Source organism: Tiliqua scincoides, chromosome 6, assembly GCF_035046505.1.
Source record: "Tiliqua scincoides isolate rTilSci1 chromosome 6, rTilSci1.hap2, whole genome shotgun sequence".
Classification (NCBI taxonomy): domain Eukaryota; kingdom Metazoa; phylum Chordata; class Lepidosauria; order Squamata; family Scincidae; genus Tiliqua; species Tiliqua scincoides.
The window spans coordinates 89,706,721-89,730,441 of NC_089826.1; the positions used below are offsets into that span (position 1 = coordinate 89,706,721).

Consider the following 23,721-nt stretch of genomic DNA (forward strand, 5'->3'; position numbering starts at 1 on the left):
CACAAAGGATTCAAAATCTCACGCAGGACTTGAAATAGTGTCTTCATCTCAGAATTTGCTGCCAATTCTGCAGTTGACAGTTTTACAACTTAAAACTGGTCAGTATTAAAAAAAAAAAATTTCCAGCAGGTACTTGGTCAGCAGGGAACACATTTGTTTCAAGGGCTTCAGTTGTTCAGGTCAGCATGGCTGAAGACCGGACTTGTGGTCTCTCTCCACAGATCAGAAGTGAAGCAACCTGCTGAACTGCTGCCATTGTGAGATTTTCAACTGTTTGAAGAACAAGGGAAAAAACATCCATGTGGACCAATGACGGAGTCAAACAATTAATTTTTGCAGAACTGAAATTGGAGGACTAAACTCTAGCCCAGGCATGACTCCGTTCTCCCCTCTTGATGCCAAGAGCCAAGAGCTCTCACTAAACTCTGGCCAAAGTAACGCCATTTTAACATCGGTTCTGACTCTGTCCTTGAAGATGCTTGTTAGCAAGCAGCTGCAAGCCACCCCTCACCCAGTGTCTTGTCTTAGGGATGGCGGGACCTCAAGAGTCAGTCTGCAACTATACCTCAGAGCAAGGGCAACCTACGTCCAAGTGCCTGTGGTCTCTCATCTCTCCAGTATGGTCCAGCTCACTATGGCAAAGGGTGGAGGGACAGGCCAGTGCTGGGGGACTAGGCAGTGAAAGTGGCAAGTTACAGGACCCTTGTCCCCTGTTTGCCAGCAGTGCCTATGAGTTTCAAACATTAAAAAGCTAGCTGCGTCTCGCTACACCTGCGCATGATCTGAGGCCTTGCTCTGGTGCCAGCAATAAACAAGCTGTTTTCTGCTATGCCTTCCCTCAGAGTGTTAGATGGGGATGTGGCACTCTGGGTAATGAACCTCCCGCTGCCTTTGTGGGTTCAAGGGCAACAACCTCAATCAAAGAAAATATCAGACCTCCCATCCTTTGTCCAATGATCATCAAAGGAACAGAGAAGCAGCTCCTGCCTCACCCCCTCTTGCTTGGATGCAGAAGCAAGCATTAACCCTTCCCTGCCTCCTGGATGGAACTTCCCTGCTGCTCACCCAGTCCGAATGATGGCACCAAAGGGTTTTTCATGCCGCGAAAACAGTAAGCAAGTGTATGCAGACACAGGCAGGTTCGAGCCTGCGTGTGTGGGGACAAGTGCCAGGGGCCCTTGAGTGCTTTTCTGAGTCTTCCATGAGTGCAACTCACAAGTCAGCAAAAAACATGCATTTTTGTGACTTAAGTCTGAGTCACCTGACTCATAAGAACATAAGAACAGCCCCACTGGATCAGGCCATAGGCCCATCTAGTCCAGCTTCCTGTATCTCACAGCGGCCCACCAAATGCCCCAGGGAGCACACCAGATAACAAGAGACCTCATCCTGGTGCCCTCCCTTGCATCTGGCATTCTGACATAACCCATTTCTAAAATCAGGAGGTTGCGCATACACATCATGGCTTGTACCCCATAATGGATTTTTCCTCCAGAAACTTGTCCAATCCCCTTTTAAAGGCGTCCAGGCCAGACGCCAGCACCACATCCTGTGGCAAGGAGTTCCACAGACCGACCACACGCTGAGTAAAGAAATATTTTCCTTTGTCTGTCCTAACCCGCCCAACACTCAATTTTAGTGAATGTCCCCTGGTTCTGGTATTATATGAGAGTGTAAAGAGCATCTCCCTATCCACTCTGTCCATTCCCTGCATAATTTTGTGTGTCTCAATCATGTCCCCCCTCAAGCATCTCTTTTCTAGGCTGAAGAGGCCCAAACGCCGTAGCCTTTCCTCATAAGGAAGGTGCCCCAGCCCCGTAATCATCTTAGTCGCTCTCTTTTGCACCTTTTCCATTTCCACTATGTCTTTTTTGAGATGCGGCGACCAGAACTGGACACAATATTCCAGGTGTGGCCTTACCATAGATTTGTACAACGGCATTATAATACTAGCTGTTTTGTTCTCAATACCCTTCCTAATGATCCCAAGCATAGAAATGGCCTTCTTCACTGCCGCCGCACATTGGGTTGACACTTTCATCGACCTGTCCACCACCACCCCAAGATCTCTCTCCTGATCTGTCACAGACAGCTCAGAACCCATCAGCCTATATCTAAAGTTTTGATTTTTTGCCCCAATGTGCATGACTTTACACTTACTGACATTGAAGCGCATCTGCCATTTTGCTGCCCATTCTGCCAGCCTGGAGAGATCCTTCTGGAGCTCCTCACAATCACTTCTGGTCTTTACCACTCGGAACAGTTTGGTGTCGTCTGCAAACTTAGCCACTTCAGTGCTCAACCCTGTCTCCAGGTCATTTATGAAGAGGTTGAAAAGCACCGGTCTCAGGACAGATCCTTGGGGCACACCACTTTTCACCTCTCTCCATTGTGAAAATTTCCCATTGACACCCACTCTCTGCTTCCTGGCCTCCAACCAGTTCTCAATCCAGGAGAGGACCTGTCCTCTAATTCCCTGACTGTGGAGTTTTTTCAGTAGCCTTTGGTGAGGGACCATGTCAAACGCCTTCTGAAAGTCCAGATATATAATGTCCACGGGTTCTCCCGCATCCACATGCCTGTTGACCTTTTCAAAGAATTCTATAAGGTTTGTGAGGCAAGACTTACCCTTACAGAAGCCATGCTGACTCTCCCTCAGCAAGGCCTGTTCGTCTATGTGTTTTGAGATCCTATCTTTGATGAGGCATTCCACCATCTTACCCGGTATGGATGTTAGGCTGACCGGCCTATAGTTTCCCGGGTCCCCCCTCTTTCCCTTTTTAAAAATAGGCGTGACATTTGCTATCCTCCAATCTTCTGGCACCGTGGCCGTTTTGAGGGACAAGTTGCATACCTTAGTCAAGAGATCTGCAACTTCATTCTTCAATTCCTTAATAACCCTTGGGTGGATGACTCAAGTTCCCATCCCTGCTAAAGGTCCCAGAAAATGGTTCAGCTCTGAAACAGTTGGGCTGCCTGCCAGTCCCCAGTGGTGGTTTTTTAGCCTCCAATCTGGAAACTGGTTGTCATTGTTAATGCATTTCTGGTCTGTATCCTGCTTATGCCTCCCAAGGTAGATTGACTTAGGCAATGTCATTTCAGCTGAAGACCACGGATTTCTGCTCTGCTGAAAAAGTGCTAAGTGCTGAGATTCCAGCAAGACTGCCTGGGAAGATGTGAGAGGTCAAGCGCACAATGAAAACTTCAGCAGTTTCTAGGACAGAACACAGTGGCAGCTCACACACGGGGGGGGGGGTGTTTGCAAAGATTCTCAGGGAAGAGAGATGATGGTGGCTGGCGAGAATCTCACCTGAACAAAGGTGCCTTAAAGACCCTGTAGACGATCTGATCTAAAGAAGAAGACAATTATGCAACTTAGGGCACAATCCTAACCAGGTCTACTCAGAAGTCCTATTTTGTTCAATGGGGCTTACTCTCAGGAAAGTGTGGTTAGGATTGCAGCCTTATGGTAACGGGATGCACTCTACTTACAGCCCAATCCTATGCCTGTCTACTCAGAATTAAATCCCATTGTAGTCAATGGGGCTTACACTCAAGTAACTGGGCATAGGATTGCAGCCTTAATGAAGAGAGTAAGCTAGAAATGAGGCACAGTGGATATGTGTCAAAGTCATCCTTAATTTGGTCTCCTTCCTCAATAGCTGAAACTTTTTTCTCAACTATCTTATTAACTCTTGATGTGCTTTGTATAAATTTATCCTTTTTAAGGAAGGCAGGCTCATTTTGGTGGACTTTGCTCTCTGCAACCTGCCACCTGCACCTGCTAATCAATTAATAAAAATACTCCCCATATCCCACTCTGTGTGGCCTCAGCGTTCAAAGTTACATTATAACAACAGGAGCAGGAATTATGTGCTTTCCACACAGCGCCAGGACTGTTCATGCAGATGTTTCTGCTTGGGTCTTCCCTGGTCACCATTTGGCCTCATTCTCCAGCCATGGCCTTCTCAGCAGCAGGTCCTGCTGAAGACCAGTGAGGTCAGGGCGGGGGGCTAAGAAGCTAGGCCTGGACGGAGGCAGGCCTCCCCTTGCAGTCCTTTGTTCCTTGTCATGCTGCCAAAAGGACTGATTTGGGCAACATGCCCGCTGGCCTGTCCAAATTTCATAGAGGTGCAGGTCTCTTCCCCACCCAGCACACTATCCCACCACTGCCTTGTTGCACATAGGTGGTTGATCTGAACACTCAGTGGAACACTCTTTTCGAGAGAGAAAAAATAATTTCATCTGCTTATGAGTGATTGTTTGTTCAAACCACACCCTACACTCACACAATCAGGCAGCAGGCAGATTTGCCAGATGGAGGAGGAGAACCTTCCAGACAGAGAATGGACTTTTCAGCTGAGTCAGTCCACTGCAGGGGACTAAAGTCATCATCATGAGCCCACAGGAACTCCTAGGAGCCAGATGTTTGCCTATCATAAGACTGTGAAAGAACTACCGGGAAATACCCAGAGACACAGAAGACTCCAAAGTCTTGCAAGGAGGTAGTCCAGTGACCAGAAGTATGAAGCTGCCCTGGTAATGGCAGCTGGAAGTGCATCTCCTGTTGGTGGTGAGCGGGCAGGGCAAGGAGAGAAATCTTCTGGTTGAGATCGACTAACCAAAAAGTCCATCCTCGCTGGGATGTCCCTAACCAGGTAGGACTAAAGAGCCACAGCCCATTTCCCCATATCCTCCCTGCTCAATAGATATATTTATCAATGAACAGACAATGCAAAGGAGAATTTTCATGGAAACAGATGAATCAATTGTACGATGATTACAAAATCATTTTCTCTTGACTTTTTGGAGCACCTGACGGCCATTCTGTGGCCAGAGGACCAAGGCTGTTAGCAATGATCCAGACCAGGGGTGCCCAAACCCCGGCCCTGGGGCCACTTGCGGCCCTTGAGGCCTCTCAATGCAGCCCTCAGGGAGCCCCCAGTCTCCAATGAGCCTCTGGCCCTCCGGAGATTTGTTGGAGCCCACACTGGCCCGACACAACTGCTTTTAGCGTGAGGGAGACTGTTTGACCTCTCGCGTGAGCTGTGGGATGAGTGCTTCCTCCACTGCTTGATGTTTCATGTCTGTGATGCAGTAGCAGCAGCAAAGGAAAGGCTGGCCTTGCTTGGTACAAGGCCCTTTATAGGCCTTGAGCTATTGCAAGACCATTCATTCATAGAAGTTCATCTTTAATATATTCATTTATGTAAACTTATGTAAATTTATTCAAATTTTAAATGTAAATTAATTTGTTTTTTCCCCTGGCCCCCTACACAGTGTCAGAGAGATGATGCCAAAAACTTTGGACACCCCTGATCCAGACCAATGACAGGCTTGTTGGGCGGAAGACCTGCAACCTGAACGTGCTTCTTTCGTTCTTCCCTCTGCATCCCTTTCCTTTGACCATCACGCCTCTTACATTGTAAGCTTGTGGGAAGGGGCTGCATTTTTTCCCCTAAGCGTTTTGTATGGTGTCTAGAAAATGTCAGGTCTTAAATAAATAAATAAGAGAAGACCCAGTTCAGGGTCCTTTCCCTGGGACTCCATTTCACAGGCACGTTGAAGCTTTCACTAGCAAGCGCCTGCCTCACGTTGCTACGAGTTACGCAAGCCACTGCTGCAGCCTCCGCACTTGTTCCCACTCAAGCTCTTTATTCCAAGGACTCCATGTATACTTCACTTAAATAGCTTTCCTCTTTGTCTTCCATGGCTACAAAAGCAAGAATAGCTGCGGGGGGTGAAGCGGAGAGTGGAAAGAGAGCTTTCAGGCCGCCTGCCTCCTTCTCCCCACTCCGCTGGAAAATGCCTGCAGTTTTTGGCAGCTCTCACCCTTTCCTTGCATAGTCAGTGACTGTCATAGCTGCTGTCCTTATGCTGCAAACTGTGAAATCTATTAATCCACAAAATAACCAGCTATTTTTAGGAAACTGCTGAAACCTTCATGCAAAATATGGAATTTCATTCTTAAGAACAAATCTTAACTTTGTTAAATATATAGAACAGCAGCTTCTTTGCACATAGTTTGTGTCATTCCCTTTGTTCAAAGAAAACACACTCCTTTGCTTCATGATGTTGATGGTGGTGAAGAGCTTGTGAGGAGCTCCAGAAGGATCTCTCCAAACTGCGAGAAGGGGCAGCAAAATGGCAGATGCACTTCAATGAAAGTAAGTGTAAAGTGACACGCATTGGGGCAAGGAATCAACATTTCACATGTAAACCAATGGGTTCTGAGCTGCCTGCGATTGATCAGGAGAGAGATCTTGAGGTGCTGGTGGACTGCTCAATGACAGTGTCAACCCACTGTGCGGCAGCTGTGAAGGTCAATTCCATGCTTGGAATAATTTTAAAAAGGTTTGAGAATAAAATGGCCAATATTATTCTGCCATTGTACAAATCAATGGTAAGGCCACACCTGGAGTGTTGCATACAGTTCTGGTCACCACATCTCAAAAAAGATACGGCAGAACTGGAAATGGTGAAGAAGAAAGTGACCAAAACGATTGCTGGGCTGGGGCTCCTCTCTTATGAGGAAAGGCTACAGTGTCTGGAGCTCTTCAGTCTAGAACAATGGTTTCCAAAGTCTTTTGTAGTGGTTGGGAACCACTTAAGTCTTTGCTGTGGCAGGGCTATGGCAACAAAGCGATCCCCAAGATCTTGCCACTGCTGGGACAGAAGGGGGTGGTTTATTTACCTGCAACTAGTCCTGGCCCAGAAGGTGAGAGGAGCCCCATGGACACTCCGCAGGGCTCCCTAAGCCTCTGATTTTAAAATAAAGATAGGAAACCACATCTGATTTCGGTCATGAAACCAGAAGCGGTTTCCAATCTCTATTTCCAACCTCCCTAGGCATGATCCTGGGGGTCACATCACTGCCACAGCCACCCCTTAAGGGGCCAGTGCTGAATGCTTCCCTGACTGGTGGGTTGCAACCACTGGTCTAGAAAAGGCGCCTGAAAGGGGGCATATAAATTTATGCAGGGGAGGGATAGAGGGGATAGAGGGAAGTTCTTTTCCCTCTCACACAACACCAGAACCAGGGACATCCACTAAAACTGATGTCGGGAGAGTCAGAATACATGCAAGGCTCCACTGGTAAAGAAAGGACTTATCCCCACATGACCGACCCCTACGTTAGCCTAGGCCAGTAAGTACAGCCCCAGAATATGACTTCCTGCCAATTCTGCAATGAATAGGCACATCTGGGGCCTGCCTTCTCCTGCTTTTTGGTCTTCAAAAAGACCAGGGGCAGGAGGTCTGGTCTAGAGGGTAGAGCCTCCGTCTGCCTGAAGATAACATCCACAAGGTCGCCAGTTCGAGGCCACCGGCACCGTGCGACCTTGGAGCAGCTGACAAGCTGAAGCCGAGCTATTCCATCTGCTCTGAGCGTGGGAGGATGGAGCCCAGAATGTGAAGCCAGATCGGAATGAAACACCTTGAATGTAGTGGTTCTTGGAAGATAGAACCTTCTTTGAAATTGTAAAAATCCCTATTTAATAAGGGATTTAATAAAGCCTGCCTATGTAAACCGCCTTGAATAAAGTCCTGAATAAAGACCAAGAAAGGCAGTATATAAATACCTGTTGTTGTTGTTGTTGTTGTTGTTGTTGTTATTCCAATCTAAAAGCATTCAAAAATGCTCTCCAGGAGTTGTACGATCTAGCAGAAGGTCGGGTCGCGGCCAAACCTTGCCCCCTTGAGCTTTGACCTTCTTGGCCAAGGGGTTGCAATTCCCATGGTCTCCAAGTCCTGGGCGTTGCTAAGGGCCATGGAGCATTGCCCCTCAAGTGGTCCTTTAAAGATTGCTCATCAATGGGAAAGCAGTCTCTGAGCCAATGGCTCCCCCCAGCTTGGGGACGGAGCCCCTCACAGTACACCGTATTTTGGAATGCGTGGGGAGGAGCGAGGCTTGAAGGATGTGTGCCGTCACGAAGTGCATGGTTCCCAGTGCTCATCCCCCCTCGCTTCAGCACACTAAAAAACCATTAGGAGCTCCACCTTCTTCAAAATTAAGAGATCCATAGGATGGATTCCGAGAGCTGTTTCCCTGAGAGCTGGATGTAGACATCCAGTGTGGGGAGGAGAGAACAGATCTCTCCTTGCTGCATCATTCGAGTTTGGGGCTGGTTATGCAGTGAGACCTAAAGAAGAGGGCAGGGAGGGTGAATCCAGGCTGGAAATGGGGTAGAGTCAGTGGCAGCCAATATCCTGCCCCCTTCCAGGCCTTGATATACCTTTCTGGATCCAGCTAAATCCCTGGCACAAATCTGCAGAGACCCATGCAGGTGGCAGAGACTTACCCTCAGGCAAGGACAAATTGTTCCCTTGCTCAGAGGAGGCATCCAGGATTATCCCCCGCCCCAATTCAGTGTGCTCTCCAGTGGAATGGCTGTATTGGCAGGGCTGGGTGGGCGGGGAGTTGATAGGATTGGGCTGTTCTGTTACTGCCACGGTATCTGGACTTGTGAACATGTTTCTGTTGTATATTTTACGGAGGTCACAATAAATCCATAATATGCAAACCAACATTGATTTGTAAATTACATTAAACTTAATCAGAAACAGAAGGCACAACATCTCTTCATAGATTTTTCTTACTGTGGTCCAAGTGGTTGGCCTTGATAATTTTTTCAGAGTAGTCAGATATACTGGAACATTCAATCTAAAGGATAAGGAGGGGGAGAGAGAGAGAGAGAGAGAGAGAGAGAGAGAGAGAGAGAGAGAGAGCTATGAATTACAGAAGAATCAGTTGGGAGTGATGCAAATATTGGTGGAAAACATGCTGTCAGTTCCTGCAGGGCAAAGGTGTGGAGCCAGGCTGCTGTTTTGCCAGTTTAGCAATTCTTCACCTATTTCAGGGTTTTAGAAATAACCAATTACATTTCTCTCCTGAAAGGCATAAATCTTCTGATTTCCAGTCCAACAGTGTCCTCAAACGGTCCAACAGGCACAGTTGTTTGCAATTAATTTCAAAGACTCTCCAAAAGATACCAATAATTAGCTGCAAAGTGGGACTGTATTAAATGACTGAGAATATAAAGTCATTACCTAAAACTGCTATCTTTAGGATAATGGATTTCTGGAGGTTACACAAGACCTCATGTGAGGTCAATGGAAAAAATATTATTGGATTAAATTAATTATCACTCCTGCCTCCTTAGAAGGCTCACTCCTTTCAAGAGCTGTAACTTCTTTCAGGCACTGATACTTCTAAAGAGACCATCAATTTTAAAATATCACTTATGACCACTTGCTGTTGTGACAGTTTAACACTTGAGAGCCCTGCAACAAAAAGGATTTTTAAAAAAAATTTCCTGGAGGTATTTAACATCAACCTGTATTCAGCACATTCCCACTGGAGTGAAGTGAACAGATAGGTGGAAAAATCTCTCTCTTTGTGCCTTAAAATACTAAAACTCAGGGTCACACAATGAAATTAATTGGCAGTACCCCAGGGAAAGAGAAAGGATGAACTTCCTGCGGCATCTGATTAACACGGATTATTCACTGGAGCTGGATGTGGAGACAGCCATTTACTTTGAGAGTTTTAAAAGGGTCACCCAGATTCAGGGGGGAGAGGCCTGTTAGTAGCCATTAGCCATGAAAGCAAAAGAGAACCTCCAAGTTCAGAGGCACTCTATCACTGAATACTGCTGATCAAGAAGACACTGGAAACAGCAATTGTTTCCAGGAACCAATCAGATCTGAATACTGACTCTGAATGGCAATGACACTTAAAGCAGGTGTCGCTCTCACAAAGTCTCACTGATGGACTGTCTCCCCCTGGTAGAGGCAAGGACTGAAGGAGCCATTTCACTGAGTTAGAGGGACCCACTCTCTCTCTTCCCCCTCCTGCATGAAGATCTGGTACTCCCTGCCCTCCCAATGGGGGAGAGAAGACAAGGCAAGAGTCTCCATTGCTGAAGCAAGCGGGTGGCAGTGTTTGCCATGCGGCAAAGTACAAGAAAACACCCCAGCCTGGTTGCCTTGGTAATGAGTACATCCCCTCCCATACGTTGGTGCTGAGTGAGCACCAAAAGGGATGTGGGGGAGCAAGAATCAGGTCTCCAGTTAGCCTCAGCTCCTAATCACCTGAATGGCTCATGCACTCACCTAGCTATGGGGGGGGGGGGTCTCACTCCAGCTCCAATGTGCATTGATGGGCAAGCACTCAGTCTTTCTCACTGTAAGACTTTGGCTGCCTTTGCTAGTCTTTCCCACCTTTTCACAAGGGAAAAGGATCAGGTGAATCAGGCCTGCAGCTGTACTTGGCTTTCATGTACTGTAACGTGTTACTTGAATGTTTAAGTTCTTAACAGAAAATGGCAGAAAACAAAATTAAAAACTGACTGGTTTTACTGTGAAGTTGTACAGTTGATCCACCCATTACTCTTAGGTCAGGTACAGTGAAGGATGAGCTGAGTTGGCTGTTAATGAGATGTCATCCACTTACTTAGGCCATGGGACATACCCCCAAAATGACACACAATCTTTAATATACTATTCACTCAGAAATAAGTCCCCTTGAATTCAATGGCACATACTTCCTAGTAAGTGTGCACAGGATTGCATTCAGAGTCCCTTTGCTTGTACTTATTGGAAGGATCTCCTTTTGTCTCGGATAAGTCGGGGGTTAGACTTAGGGGGGTGTCTGACTCAGTGGCATGCGAAGGTCATTTGGCACCCAGGGCCCATAAATTTTTGGCACGTCCCATACAATGAAATAAAAATTAAGTAATATATTCTACAATTAATTCAAATATATTATTAAGAAGCATTAATACACTGTCAATCTCTTGCTATGAAATTCAGCATGCTCTGACCTCACAATTTATCTCCACTTTTGACTACTGAAAGAGGGTAAGGTGAAGGAAGACCACTGGAAATGAGGCAAGAATTAGCGGCAATCAAAGCACCTATTCCACCTAAAGGAATTATTCTCTCTCCTGACCCTTTCAAAATTTAATGTATTACTAGTAAGGATCAAGAAAATACTCAGAGGTAATTTCTCAAGCATAAGATTATTCACACACACCCCCAGTGGTTAATGTAGCATCAAAAGCCTCTAGGAACACATATACAAGAATTCAAAATATCCATATTATAATAAACAACAGACAACTAGCAAGGCTGCAATAACACAACTAGTAAAAAACCAAAGTGTGAAGTACAATAGAGCAAGCCAATACGATTATTCAGACACAACCCCAAGTGGGGGATGGGGACCTCAGGGACGGCAGTTAATCCCTTACTTCTCCCCCAGGAGGGTTTCAGTGGCTCCTGCATGGGTGCAGTACACTGCAATGGGATCTCAGGCAGCTAAACTTTGCTGCATAAATGCCTGGTTGTCTGGGGATACTGCAGAAGCAAGCATGCTCTCCTAAGCAGCACTTGCAAGTGCTTCCGAGCTCCTGCCATCATACAGCGAAGATCTCTGGCTAAAATACCTGTTGCTGCAGAATAATTCTACTTTCAATTCTACTCTCTGCTTTTCCTGGGCTTTACATCTTTGCAAGGTCTCCAGGACTCTTCCAGTGAAAAGGACACACACACAGGGAGACTGCTTCTCTTTCTTTTTCACAGATGCTCCCCCCACATGCACAAGTGCAGGGACTTTTCCCCTCCAGTCCAACTTCGTTGGTGAGGATGGGGGGGAAATGAGGTTAGCAAGGAGGTTTGCAAAAAGCTTCGCAAGGGAGAGACTGAAGTGTGACTGTATACCAGGGGTGCTCAAACTTTCAACTTTAGGGTGCTGGACCTTTAACAAGTATATAGAAGAGGGAATTTCAGCAGGTGCAGCTTGTCATCTGTGGGATGACAAGTTGCACCTGCTGAAATTCTCTCTTTTATACACTTGTTAAAGGTCCAACATCCCTAAAGTTGAAAGTTTGAGCACCCCTGCTGTATACAGTAAGGGGAGAGGTGGAGAGGAAAGCAAGAGGAGGGAATAGACTGGGAGCCCAATCCTAGGTATGCCTACTCAGAAGCAAGTCCATTAATAGTCAATGGGGCTTATTCCCATGAAAGTGAGGATAGGATTGTAGCCTTAACTGTTTTAAGTGTGTGTGCGTGCATGCGCGCGCGCACACTCACTCACACACTCACTCAAACGCACACACAAACTTTTCCTTTTATAAAAGTTAACTCTTCCTCCCCCCCCCACAACTTCATCAGTGGTGAATGATGACCACTGATTAGGTTAGGGGAGAGGGCTTGAGAAACAAAGGTACAGCCTTCTGCAGGCTCCCTCTCTCTCTCTCTCTCTCTCTCTCCTATTTTTTTTAAAAAGATCACTCTCCCCCCTCCCCCCCTCCAGCTTCATCTGTGGGGAGACAGGAAGGGGGTTAGCAATTTGGGCTTGCCAAGGGAGTGCCTGAAGTTTCTATACAGTGGGAAGGGGGAGCAAGAAGGAAAGAGGAGATGGACTCAGCGGTTCAAGGACTTCTTCTTCTTGCTCAGGCGCCCCCTCCCACACAGCTCCTCGTCTCCTGCGCTCCTGCTCTGTCTTGGGTGCCCATGCCTCCGTGGGCGCTGGTGCTGGCTGTGGTGGCAGATGCCCCTGCCCTGCGCACTGAGCTCCTGCAGCTGGGCAGCAGCCCCAGCCTGCACAATGCCTGCCTCCTCCCCGCAGAGATTGCTTTCCCTCCTCCCACACAGAGACTGGCTGGCTCACTTGCCTCCACCCATCCTTGCTGCTTGCCTGCCCCGGAGGTCAGGCCAGGCCAGGATTCAGGCTGTGCTTCTGGGAAGAATTTTTTCGCCTTATAGGCGAGTACCTGCGGTATTCCCCTGCTCAAAAGAATATCACTACATATGACAGCAATTTGCTTTGTCCAGGCTGAAAGAAATAACAAAGTGTCCTGGCAGGATAAGTCCTAGTTCAGACTTATCTGTAAGCGAGCATCCTGGTTGACCCTTTTGCAGACCTGGTTTGTTCACAGGAAGCTGGTTCTGGGTGAGGGGAAGGAGTGTGTCCACTGCACTCTCCCGACTGAGGCCAAGTCAACACTGCTCAGTGGGGGAGGCCGACTGATAAGATAAATGCCCAGCACTGGGCTGGCCTTGCATGCAGGGGCAGGTCACCATCTGCAGGGCCCTCTTCTGAATCCATTCCAGCTCCCCAGCTTTGCTTGAGCAGAGTGTGCTCAGCAGACCTCTGGCTGCATCACCCCCCACATCAGATCACCTGCCCCTCCCAGTGGGTGCAGTCCTGTGAAGAAGGCAAAGGATCCATCTAAGGTCATTTTCCTGCCCGCCTGCCCCTCCCCACAGTCTGCCAAGCCCACTAAGACTGGACTTCTCTGCTCTGAATATTTAAGAACCTGCACTTTCTTCTTCCAAACAGCAAAGGGAAAAGAATCAGGTAACGAGCTGCCATTTCAATAAGTCTCATGACTTTGGGTGCCTATTTTGCACTTCTGTCTAAGAGACAGCCTGGGAATCTGTGTAAAGCCCCACCTGAGATACACAAAGCTTTGAGACAACAACCTCAGGGGTGTGCAATGTGGGGGCGGCAGGCAAGGCAGAACTGCCCCCTGGAAAAGAGCCGCAGCTGCCCCACCTGCTTACACTCGCTTTCTCGGGTGTAAGGAGAGCCTCCTTGGGTGTAAGCAGGCAGGGCAGCTGCGGTGATTTCCCAGACAACTGGGGGTGGGGGTTCTACCTCACCTGCCACCACCACATGGCAGGTCCCTGAACCATCTCTATTGTTATTTCCCTCCTGATGTCCCCAGTTCTGTACAACAAACATGGACAATTCCTTAAGCCTGAATGGGGAGACATCAGGAGCCAGAGGTCCCTTCTGCACACTTTCTCACTGTTCTGCCTCTAGCTGTTCTAACTGGATCTTCATTGTAATTTGTGGTTTATCAACCTCAAGGTCCTCCTAGTATTAAAAAAAGAAAAAGAAAGATTTTGAGTCCTGTTTTGTTTCTTGCTTCTTCTTCTTTATTTGCTTTTTTGTTGGTGATTTGATTTTCATCTTAATTTTCAACTTGATCTCCCTTCTCTCATTTTGGGACAACTTGATTCCTATAAAGTAGGTCACCCTGTCCTGGGAGTTCGCCAAACCCTGAGAGTCTATTCGCAGTTTATGCAAACAAGCCATTAATTATGCAAATCAGCCATACCAGTTTGGCAAAAGATATTGCTGATTATGCACAATTATGCAAACCGAATGGCAGTTTGAAGATGGCTGCGTATTGCCCACCTCATTTCCACCCCAAATTGTCCTTTGCAGAAAGGAAATGGTCTGTTAGGATGTTTTCTTTACACACTGTTGTTTGTGTTGTGTTATAAGTGTGCATGTATTTATTATAACAATTTTGCCCAATCATTTTGGGCAAACATTTTGATTGGTTTCAAGGCAACTTACAATAGAACTATATACGTAATTGGATCCTCAAAGTGTAAGCTAAAGCTCAGGAAAGCATTTTGATGGCCTAATCCTGTGCACCTTCTACTGCAGCAGAATTTCAGTTCTCCTGCAATAAAAGATCCTTTCCTGCAGCCCTTTCAGGACCCCTGGCTCTGGTAAGTGAGCAGAGAGTCATGGTAAGTCAGTGGGTTGAATGGGGTAGGGCGGGGCAGGAGGAGGCTGTGGCAAGCAGGGAGAAGGGTGGATTGAGGCTGGATCAGTAAGAAGAGCCCCGTTGGAGCAGGCCAAAGGCCCATCTAGTCCAGCTCCCTATCTTGCACAGTGGCCCACCAGGGAACACACAAGACAGCAAGAGACCTGCATCCTGGTGCCCTCCCCTGCATCTGGCATTCTGACATAGCCTATTTCTAAAATCAGGAGGTTGCACATACACATCAAGGCTTGTAACCCGTAATGGATTTTTCCTCCAGAAACTTGTCCAATCCCCTTTTAAAGGCGTCCAGGCCACATGCCGTCACCACATCCTGTGGCAGGGAGTTCTGCAGACCAACTAAACGCTGGGTAAAGAAATATTTTCTTTTGTCTTTCCTAACTTTCCTAACACTCAGTTTTAGTGAATGTCCCCTGGTTCTGGTGTTGTATGAGAGGGAAAAGAGCATCTCTCTAGCCACTCTGTCTGCCTTCCTGAGTCCACTCAGATTTGCGCTAGCTGTATAGCTGGTATAGTTAAGAACATAAGAACAGCCCCAATGGATCAGGCCATAGGCCCATCTAGTTCAGCTTCCTGTATCTCACAGTGACCCACCAAATGCTTCAGAGAGTACACAAGACAACAAGGAGACCTGCATCATGGTGCCCTCCCTTGCATCTGGCATTCTGACATAACCCATTTCTAAAATCAGGAGGTTGCGCATACACATCATGGCTTGTACCCCGTAATGGATTTTTCCTCCAGAAACTTGTCCAATCCCCTTTTAAAGGCATCTAGGCCAGACGCCGTCACCACATCCTGTGGCAAGGAGTTCCACAGACCAACCACATGCCGAGTAAAGAAATATTTTCTTTTGTCTGTTCTAACTCTCCCAACACTCAATTTTAGTGGCTGTCCCCTGGTTCTGGTGTTGTGTGAGAGTGTAAAGAGCATCTCCCTATCCACTTTATCCTTCCCACGCATAATTTATAATATAGTTCCAAGTAGGCCCAGCAGGTAGCGGGGCCTTGCCCCTGAGCAAGGGAACAAATGTTCTCTTACCTCTTGGAAAAGAACATAAGAATATCCCCACTGGATCAGGCCAGAGGCCCATCTAGTCCAGCTTCCTGTATCTCACAGCGGCCCACCAAATGCCCCAGGGAGCACACCAGATAACAAGAGACCTGCAAGGCCTCCTGGGAATTGTAGTTAAGAACATAAGAACAGCCCCACTGGATCAGGCCATAGGCCCATCTAGTCCAGCTTCCTGGATCTCACAGCGGCCCACCAAATGCCCCAAGGAGCACACCAGGTAACAAGAGACCTGCAAGGCTTCCTGGGAATTGTAGTTAAGAACATAAGAACAGCCCCGCTGGATCAGGCCATAGGCCCATCTAGTCCAGCTTCCTGTATCTCACAGCAGCCCACCAAATGCCCCAGGGAGCACACCTGATAACAAGAGACCTGCAAGGCTTCCTGGGAATTGTAGTTAAGAACATAAGAACAGCCCCACTGGATCAGGCCATAGGCCCATCTAGTCCAGCTTCCTGTATCTCACAGCAGCCCACCAAATGCCCCAGGGAGCACACCAGACAACAAGAGACCTCATCCTGGTGCCCTCCCTTGCATCTGGCATTCTGACAGAGACCTTTAAGACCGCCCCTCCCCCAATAAACAGTGACATAGCTGAAGGGTGCAGGGGGTAGCAATTTCACCAGGCATTTTAGGGGGACAACAAGCTGAGCTTAACATTAGCGGCCAAAATTGTGAAAACCTTATTATGTACGAATAATACCATCTGTTATATAGTGGTCCATGTGAATAAAGGAAGGCATAGAGATAACAGCTCAATATGTTTATTCCACCTTCAGAACAGGACCTGGCAATGAATCTGAATGAATGTGACACGAGGCAAACACTCCTGGCTTTTATACTCTTTAGCTCTGCCCAGCCTTCCCATGATTGGTGCAGTTGAATCATTAAACAGAGGGCCAATCAGATGGAAGGATTCCGATCTCTCACCCGATTGGCCAGCAATAAGTCTGGGCCAATCAGTTACGCAGGATTTCGATCCTGCATAACTTGCATACATAACACCATCATATATCAACGGAAAGGTAATTTAATGCAGAGTGCAATGAAACAAACTGCATTGGAATTTACCTATCAGGCTCCTTCCAACGCTATGATTCTATGAAAATCTGTATTGTATCAAAAGTTACGGCAAATTAACCAGAAAACAAAAGCACAACTGCCTTATGGAACAAAAAGTGGATTTTCTTAACTCAGAACCGACCTATGAGACTGATCGTTCTGAGAGCCAATGGGATGTTATACCGCATGGAACCAATAGGTGTTAATAAGAGTCAGCTCTCGTTTCCATGAACAGTCACACCGCTAAGTGCTCTTCTTATATTTAGCAGGGGGAGAAGAACCGTCCCTCTTCAGCCCAGCACAGTGTCTAGAACCAATAAGAGGAACACTTTGATTTATTTACTTAATTAATTAAATCTGATTTTGTTGGGGGGGGGGGCTTACAAAATCATCTCTGACCCCAAGCAGCAGACTGAGACCTTAGCTATGCCACTAGCTGGGCTGAGGCGGCACAGCAAGTGGATGGCAAACTGCTGGGGGGGGCGGAGGCAGGTTTTCCCCTGATTTTCACTTTTCAAAAGCCCATCAAAAGCATGATGTCACTGCTGGTTGTGACTTCACTTCCAGGGCATCATTCTGGGCTTGGCACCAGGCTGCATGATCATTAGCTGCGCCACTACACACACACTTATGTGGTGCAGCTGCATCGGCAGGTGGGGGGGGGGGCTGGATAGAACTGGGCTGTTCAGAATCCAGTAAAAAGTCGAGGGACCCTTAAGGCAGAGTTCACAAATCCTTGTGCATCAAGTGCCACCAGTTCATTAGGAAATGCCAGATCGTCCTGATGGGTGAGGCCCCAGAGCCTTTGTCTCTGTCCTGTTTAGCTAGACATGCACACACTTTCCAAACCTACGGAATATTTTTTTGAAAAAGAGCTCTCAACATTTTCTTTTATGCTTCCACCAATTTGCATTTGCTGTTTTGCTCTTCTAAAATGTGGCTTTACAAACAACCAGCTCCCTTGGATTTTCTCCCCAGACGAGACATGGCAATGGGCTGGGCTGGTTTATGGTACTCGTCATGTAAGAGTCCAAGAAATAGCATGTTTACTTTCGATAGGAGGATCAGGTTGGTAGCACGTTTTTCATTCATGTTCTGCTTTAGTTCCAAATGCCTGAAACTGCCTGACCAGCGTTTCTCCAAGAAAAATATATGCTCATTTAATCATTCCTTCCCCGAGAAGCCACCACATTCAGTTTTACTGAACGGTATTAGATTGATGTCAGTCCACATTTCCAGTGCATAAATTGTAGGGATCAGAAATCTGTAAGACTCCTGGTGCCCTTCTGTTTCCCCTGAGTGAGTGCTTCCCCAAAGCGTTCAGTGGGGTAAATCCATGACTTCCAGAAAGCCTTTAATCAGTACTGCCTTGCCGGACCCTCAGCAGAGAGGCTTTGCATACAGGTTCTGTCTGGTTTTCCTATTTTCCTTTCATGAAAAGTGTAACTTTCCAGTCATCAGAATCTAACAGTCGTAACGGGGAGCATAGAGACCTATACCACGGCTAAAGACAATCAAGAAATACGCCACGCTACTTTGCACACTTCCTGGGAATGCGCCCACCTGAACATGGAGAGATTTACAGCTCAGTCTTCTGGGCACCCTTCACCCACAGAACTCCTGTTCCAGCAGTGCGCAGCAGCTGCAAACAGCAGCACACCATTCTGGGCAGCCAGACCACCCTCACAAAAGGCCATGCGCACGCAGCCTTCCCACAAGCCCCTGGGTCAGTGAGTTAGTGCAGGGGCAGGCACAAGGTCAGAGGTGGACAGAGTGGGATGGAGACCAGAGTAGAGAGAGTGGGCTGGTGGATCAAGACTGGGAAGGGGCGACATCAGGCAGCAGCAGCAGCAGCAGCACCACTCTCCTATCCCCCTTCCTAGCCTCAGTCCACCTCCCTGGGTCCACTGGGATTGTTCTAGCTAAATCACTGTGGAAGTTCTGAGTAGACCCATCCAGGCAGTTGAGGCTTACCTCAAGGAAACCCCCAGGACTGCCCCCCACAGGATGCAGCATGCACTCCAGCAGTACAGCTGCATCAGCAGAGGAGTGGGGAGTATCAGATTTGGGTCTAACTTTACAAGCTACAAACTAGCCTTACAAAAAACCCAAAAGAAGATCTTTGCCTGACACTTGAGTCAGAGCAGTGAATGAGCAGCACATGAGCCTCACTCACTCCGGAGAGAGTTCCAAAGTTCCAGGCCTGCTACTGACTAAGTCTGACCTCAGGCAATCCTCCAGCAGACCAAACCCATTGGAGGCAGGGCCGGCCTGAGGAGCTGCGGGGGGGGGGGGGGGGGCCCTGCTGGCCACCCTTTTGTCATGGAACTGGGTCACACAATTCAAGACAGACCTAGTTCAGACCCAGTTCCATGACAAAAGGGTGGCCAGCAGGGCCCCGCAGCTCCTCAGGCCGGTCCTGCCTCCAATGGGACTAAGTCTGACCTCAGGCAATCCTCCAGCAGACCACACAAAATTTTCTTCTTGGCTTGGGGTGACTCATAACATCAGTGAGGCTCCTTTGGGAGGGGGTAGGAGCCAGGTGTGCCATCTAGAAAGTCTCCCCCAGGAGATTAGTGAGGGAGAACTTCTTTTGGTTCTGCTGAGTTTCTTGTTTATTATTATTATTATTATTATTATTATTATTATTATTATTATTATTATTATTATTATACCGCTTTTCATTAAAAAGTTCCCAAAGCGGTTTACAGAGAAAAGTCAAATGACTTCCTGGCTGCCTGTCCCAAAAGGGCTCACAATCTAAAAAGATGCGAAAGAACACCAGCAGACAGCCACGAGAACAGACTGTTATCCAGACTGTATTGTGGAGAAAATGAGAGCAAGGATTTTTCCTATTGGTTTTTAAGTGCTTTATTCTGACAGTGTTTGTGTGGTATACAGGCGAGGCCTCAATATCCACAGGGATCTCTTCTCAAAGCCTGTGGATACTGAAAACCACAGATAATGAAATCTTTAAGCTCTCTGGAGGCGACTAGCGCTCAGTTCCAGACATCTCCATAGGGCCTTCTGAAGCCTCAGGATGCCTTATAAGGGCAAAAAAGTCACTTTTGTTTCCTGTGGGAATCCGGAAGTCACTTTTTTGCACAAGGAGGCCATTCTGCAGAGGCCGCGGGTGGACGCCAACAGCTTCTGCAGGCTTCAGAAAGCCCTCTGGAGGCGACCGGAGCACAGTCCTGGTAGCCTCTGAAGGGCTCAGGTTAGGCCAAGTCTGGTTCAATGCGAGTCTGGGGGACCCACATTCAGCCAGAACTGCCTATACAGGATCTGCAGATACAGAAGCTCCACCTGTACTGTTAATCTGTGCCTTCTTAGTACTCTGTAGTTGAAGTTACTGCATGGAAATAAACTACACTTTTCTTACTGATACTGGAGGACTTTGGTTCATTCAAGTCCAGATTGGTTAATATATGGAAGCAGGAGGAACCTAGAACCACACAGCTGCCTGCTCTAGTAGATGGGGGCAGGTGGTGTACGTGCTACCAGGTTCACAGCCAAGGTCTGTAGAATCTTCGAGATATGAATACAATTTATTGCAGACTTTATATCTCTAGCAAGAATGGACTGCAATTAAAATGTGCAGTTTAAAAGTGCATGTGAGTTAATGGACCAAATGGATCTTAGCACATTTTGCTATAAAAGCACATCCATGTCAGCCTACACGTAAACATACAACATATAGATTTTCTTTGAAAAGTAAATAGTTACACAACTACTTGTTTTAGTGACTGTGAAATGGCTGCGGACAAACATTGATTTTATTTTTTATTTTTTTGCTTGAGTGCAGGGAGCCCTTAGGTACAGGACCCAATTGGGAGCAATTGGTTCAACTGACTTAAAGTCATCCCTGTGTGGAGGAATCTGGAGAAGCACCTGAGAGCAGTGGTTCTCACACACTTAGCACCAGGACCCGCTTTTTAGAATGAGAATCTGTCAGTTCCCATCAGAAGTGATGTCATGTCCAGAAGTGACATCATCAAGTAGGAAAATTTTTAACACTCCTAGGCTGCAATCCTACCCACACTTACCCAGGAGTAAGTCCCACTTACTATCATTGTTACAAGAATATACATAGTAACTTGTTAAAAGTACAGACCTGTAACATTTCCCCAAATGCAGTCACATACCACGGTAGCATCAAGTCTAATATATTAAAAATAAAATATTGAAATGAATGGGGACACACCTGAAATTGACTTGTGACCCACCTAGTGGGTCCCAACCATAGTCTGAGAAACACTGCCTTAGAGGACAGTTTGTTTTTAACTGTTAACCACCATCTCAGACTGCGGTTCTGACTCCAGACTCCCCTGTAATCTGGTCCAAAAGAAAAATGACTCTCAGAACAAGTGGCAAGAAATGACACGGAGAGGGAAGAATATCCGGTGCGATCCCTTCAAAGCAGGGTTGCCAACTGACCAGAACAAAATCTGTCTTTGCTTAATTCAACTGCCAGATTTTTTTTTATGTAAACCCCTATAAATGCGGGCTGGTTGCCAGAAGGTTTGGAGAGACGGGGCTTTTGTGTGTGGCTGCCAGTCACAGCCCTGAAGGGACTCTTCTCAGACTTGCTTCCCCTTCTTGGCTGCATCATGACCCAATTCCACCAGACTCTGCTCCCTGCCCAGGCACTGGAGACAGTGTGCTGTATCCACACTGTTGAAATGCAAATTTGGCAGCTCTGCTTCTATGGATGTGACCTGAAGCACATGAGAGAGAGAGAGAGAGAGAGAGAGAGAGAGAGAGAGAGAGAGAGAGATGCTCTTCTTACCCCATAGACTTCCTTGGCTCCTGCCTTGGCAGCAAACATGGAGAGGATCCCAGTGCCGCTTCCAACATCCAGCACAACCTTATCCTTAAATACATGCTTATTGTGATACATGGAGTTCCTATATGTTAATGTGCGCACCTCATCCTTCAACATTTCCTGCACAAATAAAGCATCACAGGTTTACTTCACAGCACGATTCACCTGATTTAAAAATAATAATCATCATATGTTCCAGCTAGCAAAAAATGTTATAGCTGAACTGGGACTTAAAAACCAGCCTCTTGTATCCTAGGTCCAGTTCCTGTATATACTTTGATAAAGTTGTGGAAAAGCCCTTTGGAGACAAGGCTGCCTCTTGATCACCGTGCAAAGAACAGCTTCCACAAATCGCTTGAATGCCTCATCACAGGAAGGTCCAATTCCTCCCATTTTGAAGGGGAAGAAATGTGGAACGGGATCTCTCCAGGATGCTGCACGGCACTCTAGAGTGTGTAGCGCTCTAGCTCACCACTGACAGGATGCAAATGTTGCTTGTCCTCTTCCCCTCCCCCATCCAAAGCTTGTTCTCAGCCTGAGTAGGCATGTGCCTTCCTCAACTGTCCTCCAGGATGCAATATCTTTTTAGGGAGAGGAACACCCTTATCAAACTAGCAAGGAAAAGACTCCATTCTTCTGACAAAAATTCTCCAACATACGTTGATATTTTCACTTACTACATCCTGACTTAAATCCAATCTATTGTTCTATAGTTTTCAGTACTACTCAAACCTTGATTTCTAGTACACAGTTTCAGTACAACCAACTTTCCTGAACAGCCCAATCCTATTTAAATCTCCCCCACCCGGTGTAGTCGCACCACAAAAGCATCTGCTGCATTGTGCAGTGGGGGGGGGGGGGCAGTCCCAGAGGCTTCCTCCAGGCAAGAAAACATTAATTCCCTTGCCCCAGGATATGATCTGATTGCTCCACTGGGTCTGTGTGGACCTGCGTCAGCCGTATAGCTGGTACAAGTCCAAGTGGACAAGCCAGGAAAGGGGATAGGATATTGGTGGCCAACACTGCCCCCTTGTTCCACCCCCCTCCCCACCCTGATCTCCATTCCATTCCTCCCTCTTCTTGCTTTATTCCGCCCACCCCACCTCCCTTCACCCCCACTCTGACTTATTAGCACTGAGGATCAGACACAGGCCACTGGCCTGCGCACCAACAGTGTAAAAAGTGTGTCACTTTTTGCGACATCCGTAAAGGATCTTGCACTGCCTACTGTGTTCCAGCAACACAGGGCCCTGTTCAGGCTGGGCCATAAGTCAGTGCATCATGCTAGTGCTCTTAGAAATACAGATCAGCTGACTTCCTCACACAAGAAAATCTGCATGTGATTTATTTCTTCTTCTGTGCACTGGCACAAGCTGTTATGGGTGTAATCTGTGCCTGCCACTAAAAATGCTACCCCTCCCTATTCATAATGCTCCCTGATGCCCAGCAATGTCTAGTGAAAGTCTCAGTGAAATGGAACACCCTCACATGGTGGGTTTGTCTGCCGCAAACCAGACCATTGACTGCTCTTGATGGAGAAACTCCATCAAGTGTGCATGGTCTGTAAGAACCCATTCTCATCTTTTCCTCCAAATATGGTTGGCAACCTTAAGTCTCAAAAGACTCTGGTATAAGCCTACAGCATCTGGTATTCCCAGGCGGTCTCCCATCCAAGTACTAACCAGACCTGACCCTGCTTAGCTTCTGAGATCAGATGAGATCAGGCATGTGCAAGGGAGTATATATGGTCTCTCTCTCTCTCTCTCTCTCTCTCTCTCTCTCTCTCACACACACACACACACACACACACACACACACACACACACACACCAGTTTTGTCCTGGGAGATTACGACTGGCCCAACTCACCACAAAGCTCTACTGCTGAGTGTGGGTTGGCCCCAGGTAGCACCACCTCAGTCCACCATTCCAGCTGATCGCCTGGACTCTGCCTCTCATATTGCCAGTTTTACTACATGTTGTGGGGGAGGACTGGAAGTTTCTGCTGGATTTGGCATTGAACAAAAGTCACCATTTGAAGTGATGTGCTCACATGCTGAGTCTCCCCAGCAGCTGCGGACAGGGAAGTGGGCTGGGAAGCACCTGGACTTGCTGTGTCACATCACACCATGGCCTGAGTTTCAGAAGCAGCTTGGGGATATCAGGGGAGCACTAG

General features: G+C 47.3%; 1 protein-coding gene and 1 pseudogene across 3 annotated transcripts in view; both read right to left on the reverse strand.

The window, feature by feature from the left end:
* Window positions 1–23,721, reverse strand: part of PRMT8 (protein arginine methyltransferase 8) — an 82,545-nt gene that overhangs the window by 27,996 nt on the left and 30,828 nt on the right. For all 3 annotated transcript variants that reach the window (XM_066631752.1, XM_066631751.1, XM_066631753.1), the window contains 2 exons: window positions 21,511–21,666; window positions 8,599–8,662 (listed from right to left, as the gene is read on the reverse strand). In XM_066631752.1, coding sequence (XP_066487849.1) covers window positions 8,599–8,662; window positions 21,511–21,666 — 220 coding nt within the window. The remainder of the gene's footprint in view (window positions 1–8,598; window positions 8,663–21,510; window positions 21,667–23,721) is intronic.
* Window positions 23,180–23,296, reverse strand: LOC136656688 (5S ribosomal RNA; annotated as a pseudogene).